Source organism: Parus major, chromosome 18, assembly GCF_001522545.3.
Source record: "Parus major isolate Abel chromosome 18, Parus_major1.1, whole genome shotgun sequence".
NCBI lineage: Eukaryota > Metazoa > Chordata > Aves > Passeriformes > Paridae > Parus > Parus major.
Genome location: NC_031786.1, coordinates 2,398,153 through 2,406,273, shown reverse-complemented (window position 1 = coordinate 2,406,273; position 8,121 = coordinate 2,398,153). Strand labels below are relative to the sequence as shown.

Here is an 8,121-nt window from a genome sequence, read left to right as displayed (position 1 = left end):
AAAAAAAAAAAAAGGAAAAAAAATAATAAACTGCTTATCATGGCACTGTCATTAATTTAGAGCATATTATTTCTGTGCTCTCTGTCCCATTAAATTAATAGAAAAAGTTCAGTGGAGATGTTTGCTTCTCTCTGTGTCCAACTCAGGCCAGTGCAGCCTTGCTTCAGCGAGGGAGAGACCTCCTGGCACCACGCCATTGCCATAAAGTGAGGAGGTGACAGTAAAAGAGAGGGGAAAAAAAGTTCTTTTAAAGGTGTTTCTCAAATTATTGGACAGATTTTAAGGCTGTGGTCATCACCTGCTGTATTTCTTTTCACATGAGAGCTACCCTTGTAATTGAGCTTGGGGCTTGGGGTTTTCTGGGTTTCATTTTCATTTTCTGGGTACTGTAATCCTGGGTTCAATCGTGAGGCATCAGCTGCTAAGAAAGCCACAGTTGGAATTTACCAGTACAATTGTTCCTGTGTCTGCTGGTTTAAGATTGCTTAGTTCTGTTCTTGTCAAGTGTAAATCAAAAGCTTTCCAGGTTAATAGTTCTGGTGAACTACTGCAGTTGTTGATCCATTTGCTGACTTGCCGCAACTGATCTTTTTCACTGGTTCTTTCTCCAGCCATAGATTTGCCATTTAAAACTCTTTCTGTTCCAAGTGGCAAGTACCAAATGCTCCATGAAATGCCTGACTTTGGTCTCTAGTACATAGATTGGTGTAAGAATGGTGCAGCTGTCCAGCTGTTAGTACTGTTTGAGTGCTTAGATCGGTGTAGCAGTCAAAAGCAAACATTTGATTTTCCCTGTGACTTGTTTTGTTAATCCTCAGTTGACTTTTAAAAAATCACCAGTTCAAGTGACCCTTTGTTTCCAGGGGAAATAAATGCTGAGTGTTTTGGCCAGTATCAGTTGCAGGTGACAAGATTGCTGGTCTGTAAATCTCCATTATTCATGATAGAGAATGTGAGGCAGAAAAAACAAATGTTTGAACTTTCCTGCAACACTCAGTTGTTTTAAGTTTTTAGAGCTGTCAGTTCATCATTTTAAAAATTCACTATAAATCTAGTTCAAAGCCAAAAGGTGCATTCTCTTTTCTTGCTTATGGAATTTCCACCACACTCATTTCATCCTTTTTTTTCTTTTTTTCCAAGTTCAATCTGTTGCGGAGTCTTAAATGTATTTCAGTATTTCCCAGCTGTGTGTTCCATTACTCTGTGCTCACCAAGACTTCCCAAAAGTTTTTACTGAATTCCACGGTTCAATAAGTGTAGGCAATTTTTAAGGTTTCCTTTAAACTGTAATTTATATCAAGTAGCATAGGTTTGTATTTGGGAGTGACAGCAAGCAGTTTGGCATTTGTTGTGCAACTACTTTAACGATGGAGCCCTCGTTTTATTTCCTTTCTGGGGTGGAGTGGATGCAAATCCAACGTTTTCCCACGCATGGAGAGAATCAGGAAGAGTCTGCTAATTGATGCAGAATAATACTGAAGGTATCAAGCCTTTACAAAAGGTTTCAGGCTATTTCTGAAACTGAAATCCCAAGAAGGGGATTGAAATGCTTGTGGTTTGAGTTCTCTATTCAAGAGATGTTGAATAGAGGATTTCTGCCAGAGTCCTTAAGGAATAAGCAAATGCTACCTTTTTTTTTTTTTTTTGTTCTTTTGTTTTGGGGGTTTTTTTTGGTAAAACTTTTTTTCTTAAGTTTTGACTCTGCAGGTTTTTTTTTCTTCATATGTGTTCTTTGTGTTACATTAAAGCACCAAAAACTGTGTAAACCAGTTAGAGCTCCACAAAAAAATGCACATTTTTTTAATATAAGGCTTTCTAATCAAGTTTCACTACTGCATCTTTTTAGCTTGCTGTTTACTCCCTTTTGTAGTTTTACCTACAAGATTTTAAGATAAATCAGCTAAGTCTGAGTTAAATATTAAACACAGTTATAGCTTTACCTTTGTGTGCAATTTCAATATGTTTGAAACCACAATTGGCATAGTTTTGCCTTAGCTAACATTCAGGGCTTTAGAAGTAATTTTTTGCTAGTCTATCTTCAGCAAATTGATGAAGTCTATTGCCCTAGGAAGCTATAGTCAACCAGAGGACCATTTTTGTATTGTTACCTGACTCTATAAGTCTGATTTACTGTATGTGCTAATATATTATATTATATTCCTTTTGTTATAGATTGTCCTAATGGCAGGTAAAGCAATAAAATGATTTAAATTCTTAAATGCAATCAGCCTCTTTTATTTTATTCCCTGCCCCTACATCATGTTTTCCTTTGGCTGTAGAGGATGAGTTATGAATGAGGCAGCAGAAAATAAGCAGCTTAATGGATTAGCTTGGTGTAAACTCCAGAGGGGTGAGTTCAGGTCCTGGCTTCCCCCTGGAGCCTGGGGAGAGCTTGGTTTCCACCTGCCAGCCTGGGAATTCCTCTGCACTTGTACCTGTGTCCTGTTTGGCTCCTGGCAGCTTGTGCTGCTTTCATCTCTCCCAAGGTGTTCATTCCCAGCCCAGCCACGGCTTTTGGAGCTCAGGAGTTTGTGTTTGTTGGCTGCTCCCATCTCTGCAACCCCTCAATGAGCATGTGATGGATAATGGTGAATAATCTGTGGGAAGAGGAGGATTTCCAGCTGGGATGAAGTAGGAAAAGAATTTTAAGAGTGACCTGAAGTAGCTCAGACTTGGATGTGTTTTACACCCAGCTCCAAGAAAGCTGAATCACCCAGATCTGAAGGTCCTGTAAAAACATATTTATCATGTAAAGGAGAATAAAAGTAAGAACTCTGTTAGTCTACCAGCCATTTAAATATCCATGAGTTAGTTTCCTTAGCCCTGCCTTCCCTTTCCCAATCCCCTCCACTGAAAAAAACCAGGCTGAAAACAGAACTTTGATTATCTAAAGTGAAACTTCAAACCCTCCACTTCCAGCCTTATAACTATAAATACATACTCTATAGCAACAACTTTAAATTAACTTATCTTCTGTTGCCTTGTGCTTCCTGTTGAAGCAGCAGTCAGTCACCATTCCATGACAAACGATGGAATTAATTCTGGGTTTGGTCTGTGTGGGGAGAGCACAAGAAGTCACCGGTAGAGGGAGATAAAACTTTGGGAATTCATTGTCCTGGACAGAAATAACAAAGATGCTGAGAGGGAGTCAAATCCTCTTATTTTCTTCTGTTCTCTGTCCACAAGAGGAAAAAAGTCCCAAGAGTAAAAAGAGTCTGCTTGAGACTGTTGAAAAGTTAGAAATGCAAGAGCTTGTCTAAACCACAGTTTTGGAGAGACTAAAGGAGCCTGGAGTGGGGTTTTTGGTGGGTTTATGTGGGATTTCTGCCCACCTTTGTGGGCCCAGAATACTGGAGGAATTTCTTTGCTAAGAAACACTCCAAACTTCCTCAGACACACAAATGGGCACCTGTAGGACACACTCAGAACTGCAACTCTGCTGTGCTTTTGCAGTTTGGAGCCAGCACTGTCAGAATATTGTGGAGTTAAATGTAAAATGAAGCACCAGCACAATCCCCTGTGGAAAGCAGCTGTGGCCAAATGAGCTTTGTTCCTTCCTTGCATCATCCAGGCTCTTGTTGGAGTCACTGAGCTCCCTTTAGGTCAGGCAGAATTCCAGCCCATGGGAAAATGAGCCAGTGGTGGTGCAGCAGCAGGCTGCTGGATCCTGTTAAAATGCTGCCTGGCAGCTTCTGTGCAGGGATTTGGGGATCCTCTGGAAGGTCTGCAGTGCTGTAGGTGGGTTTTGTTTAACTTAAAGGTTAGTCCAGAACCAGTTTTTGGTAGATTGGTTACAGTGTGGGGTTTTTGTTGGCTTTTTTTCTCCCCTTAAGGATGATAAATTATCAACAGAGCTCTCAACTGCTTTCCCCAGGCTGCCAAAAGGCTCAGTGTACTAATTCCTAATAGTCAGAGGAAAAAGCTATTAAAGAGAGCTTCACTAATCCAGTTATTCTTAAACCTTGTTGCTGGGAGTGAAGGGTGAACTGAGATACCCACCATAACTCCCCATGCTTTTTTGGTCCCCAGTTTCTGTTGCTTCTCCTCAAAATGCACAGACATGGAGAGGGGGGAGAGATTGGGATATCATTTCTATGTTCCAGCTAATTATGACAACCTAAATGATTTTAAAAGGTATGAGGAGAAAATTATTTTAAAAGATTTGAGGAAATGACCTGAGCTAGATTCCCCTTTGGATGGGTTCTTGAATTGTAAATACAGTCCTGTGTCTCAGAGTGGTTTGGTTTTCAGGGTAGCTTTTTTAGCTTGGTTTTTTTTCCTTTGTGTCTAAGACCTGCCTGTGTTCTGTATCCAAACTGGCTCTTCAGGCAGGTTACAGACGTGGTTTCACTGCCCTGTGGGGCTTTGTGTGCCGTGCCCAGGTCGCTGTGGGCTGGGGTGAGGCTCTGCAGCACCTGTAGGTGCCCTCTGGTCTCACCAAGCTGCACCAATGTCCTGTCTGGTGCTGCCCTCGTGAAGCAGGACTGCTCTTTTCTCAAATGTATGCTCCTGACCACAGAACAAAGAATTCATAAGAGGAAAATGCTCTTGGCATCTCTTTATTCAACCCTCATCCTCAGGTCGAGTTCATGTCCTTCTCCAGCAAAACCGAGCCCCTGTGGAGGTTGAGCAAACCAAGGTCAGGTGTTCCCTCACCCTCCAAGGGCACAGCCAGCTCCAGATGTGGAGATCACAGCTTTTTCACCCCAGAGCCGTGTTTGGGGTGTAAAGATCTGCTGCAGTCACACCAGCACCCCAGCTGAGCACGGGAGCTCTGGTCAAACACCAGCAGAGGAGCCCAGCGGGATCCTTGATCTTCTGACATCTCCCCTCTGAGTCTCCCGAGCTCCTGCAGGTGGAAATGAGCAGTTCTGAAGCTGCCACTTGCCTTGCAGGGTTTTCCCTGGCTCTGAGCTCGGTTTAAGTGTCCAGCTTGGCTCTGTGCGCCGCAGGGCTCTGGGGCTGCGCCGTGTCGTTGGCCACCACCGTGGCTTCTCCAAAGGTGTCGATGCACGTCCCCACAGCAGCCAGGACCAGCTGTAGCCGCCTGTCCAGGGCCAGGAGATGGGGCTCGGTGAGCACAGGGGCCAGGGGGTCCTGCAGCAGCGATTCCCTCATCACGTCGCTCAGCCGGTACTCGGGCTCCGCCAAGAGCTGCAGGCGCAGCAACGTCGTTCTCTTTATTCTGGAAAAAAACAAATCAACAATTTAATACCTCCCAGCAAGAGCAGCTGAGCTCCTTGACAGCAGGAGGGCAGAGATGGGTGAAGAAATTTGAAGCAGTATTGGACAAAAGTTCTTTAATTTTAATTTTGGAAGGTAATGATTTTTTTTCTTTTTTTTTTTTCAGAAACTTCTTCCTTTGTTTCTCCAGAGTATTTGTACTTCAAATTTCTGTCAGCAGAGAGGAAAACACAAAGTTCTCAGTAGTGAGTGAGTCAGAGATGACCCAGTTCCCCAGGTTCCTGTGGGGTGGTGGCATCTCCCCAAGGGTGACATTTATGAGATGGGAGCAGAGGGAGAGCTAAATGAAAAGACATGAATGAGAAAATGTCTTCTGTCAAAACTCTGAGCAAAAAGAGGGAATTTTTCCTGGAACTGATGTAACTGTGACTTTTCACCTCAAGGGGTACTGAGATTCAAATGTGATTTGCTTTGACAGAAAATGGGATGAAAAGCTGCAATCTTGGAAGGCTTCTGGGCATGAAATGAAGTGTTCTGAAATCATTTGTTTAATCCTCAGCAGAAATGTGTTGACTTCAGCATGTATAATACTGAAATGAATCAGGGCTTGTAGTTATTGCCCTTTAAATCTTGGAAACAAAGTGGTCCATGTTTGTGGAACCATTTAGCCCATTCAGAATTTTCAGGTGGGAAAAGGTACAGTCAGATCCATTTCAGGCAGCTCAAGATTTTGTATTTGTAGGCTGTCTGCATCCACTGGGAATGTTGCTCTGGATCTCTGCAGCTCCAGCAGGCCAGGTGCTGTTTGGGAAAGGGTTGTGGCTGTTCCAGCTGCTGGGGACAATCACTAAGGTTGGAAAAGGCCTTTAGGATCAGCAAGTCCAGCTGCTGTCCCAGCACCGTCAAACCATGTCCTCAAGAGCCACATCTGCACATTCTTTAAGGAATTCCAGGGATGGTGACTCCATGATTTCCCTGGGCAGCCTGTGCCAATGTTTTAAAACCCTCTCCAGGAAGAATTTTTCCTAACATCCAATCTAAATCAGGAGTGAGTGTGGAGCGAGGCGTGTGTGGGCAGCCTGCCTGTAGCACAAGGATGCTGCTGCCACAGGGGCAGGCATCACCTTCCTGCATTAATATTCCTGAAGAAAATAAAATACCCAATTGATCAAGTGTGAGGGCTGACAAGGAAGCTTTAAAGCCCAGCTGTGAGGTGCTGCTGCTGCTGCCAGGGAAAGCTGTGCCCGGAGCAGATGTGAACGAGCATCTGTGCGCTGTCCTGGGAGGCAGGGCCGGCGCAGGAGCTGCTGTGGGTAAACACCAGCTGTGTTTGCTCTGGTCCCAGCAGTGACAGCGTTTGGAGGTGGAGAGCAGGCTGCTCTGACCCGTGGGGAGCAGCTGACTGAGAGCTGGAACAGTTTCACAACAAACAGGCAGAGCACAGAGAGGGCTGAGATGGAAACGCTGCCGCTCCAGTCCCGCAGGGGCTGTGACCTGCTGGCTGTGCTGAGCTGCTGAACGTTTCACCCCGAGCCTTCCAGGGACATCACAGCCTGGCTGGGGCTGCTGTCAGGCCTGCCTGTGCCTCCAGGAGGGAATTTGTGCTCTCAGGGAAAGGAGCATCTCATGGCGTGGCTGTGCTGGTGCCACTCACTGGGAGAGGAGAGCTGCAGGCTTCAGCGTGTGGACAGGGGCTGGGAAAGGCAGCTAAAACCAGGCTCAAATCTGCTGGAAGGCAGACTTGGAGCAGAACTGAGCTGGGAAGGAGGTGGATGTGTTTAACAGGGAAGGAAGCTCTCAGCATCCCTGTGCTCCCAGCGCTCCTGGCTGGAGGAGCTTTCCTGCTCCCATGGCTCAGCTGGTGTTGGAGCACCGAGGTGACTCCGTGGGCTGAGCCCAGGTGCTTGGTCAGGGCAGCCTGGAATTTGTGGCCTCTGTCTGCTTACTCAAGGAAAACCTCTTCCTTTCATTTCCAAGTGGTTTTAGATGCTCTCCACTCCAAATGGGTCGGCTCTTGTGGGAAATGAGGGTTTATCCATCTCCCTCAGACAGCACGAGTTGTTTTTATGCTGTTCCTGGCCCAAGTTTGCTTATGACAAGGTGTTCATGTCCTCTTACCTTACCTTACCACTGCCTTCTACAAGAATTAAATTAAGAGGAGTTTGTGGGAGGTGGATCTGGAAGAGTAGGAATGATGTGACCTGTGGATATTATGGTATGTAGGCCAAATTAAGAGGCAGAGTTAATTTCAAACTGCACAAAATTTCAAGAGAAGGATTCCCTGAGAGCCTGCAATTAGAAATGAAAAGACTTTCTGAGTGCAAATAACAGTTCTTGAAATTAAACTTGGTGGGAGGAAAGTGCAGTTACCACCCTGAGGGGGAGAAGGAGCAGGTAGAGCAAGGAAAAAGGCTCCACATCTGAAGAGAAACCCTAGGAAAGAGCAGCTGCTTCTGCCTCTTAAATGTACCTTTCAGCTGCTGATTAATGTGAATTAATGAGGTGGGAACATCAGGTTAAATTTATGAGCTTCTCCGTCATGCCATGAGAAGAGGGAGCTTGATTAAGTGGATCAAAGTTGCACCAGGATTTTGGATGGAGATTTCTGTGTTTCCTACTAGCACCTCATGTTGGTGGGCTGGGAAAGGCTGTTAGAACTTTCTGGAATGGTTTGATCCATTGGCCAGTGTCTCCTGGTCTATCAGTGAATGTTTTCCCACTTGTGATCCCCTTGGCAGGTACAGCAGGGTCCTCCTGGAGCTGCTGGACGGATCCAGGCCTGGGTGACCTCCCCAGGGGCAGCAGGAACACCCCAACATTCCTGGGAAGGAAGGTGCAGCTGGAACTTACACACAGCACTGGGAGAGCGGAGCCAGGATGGAGATTTCATCGTGGGAATGCCGCCCAAACCTGGGGGTGAAGCAGAGTTCAGAGCCT

At 45.4% G+C, this 8,121-nt stretch overlaps 1 protein-coding gene across 1 annotated transcript in view; it reads right to left on the bottom strand.

Moving 5' to 3' along the window:
* Window positions 1–4,528: 4,528 nt before the first annotated feature.
* The window catches only part of FAM20A (FAM20A golgi associated secretory pathway pseudokinase), a gene marked incomplete at its 5' end in the record, with an annotated part of 14,804 nt that continues 11,211 nt past the window's right edge, over window positions 4,529–8,121 (bottom strand). The window contains 2 exons of the mRNA XM_015645337.2: window positions 4,529–5,185; window positions 8,035–8,119. Coding sequence (XP_015500823.1) covers window positions 4,921–5,185; window positions 8,035–8,119 — 350 coding nt within the window. The remainder of the gene's footprint in view (window positions 5,186–8,034; window positions 8,120–8,121) is intronic.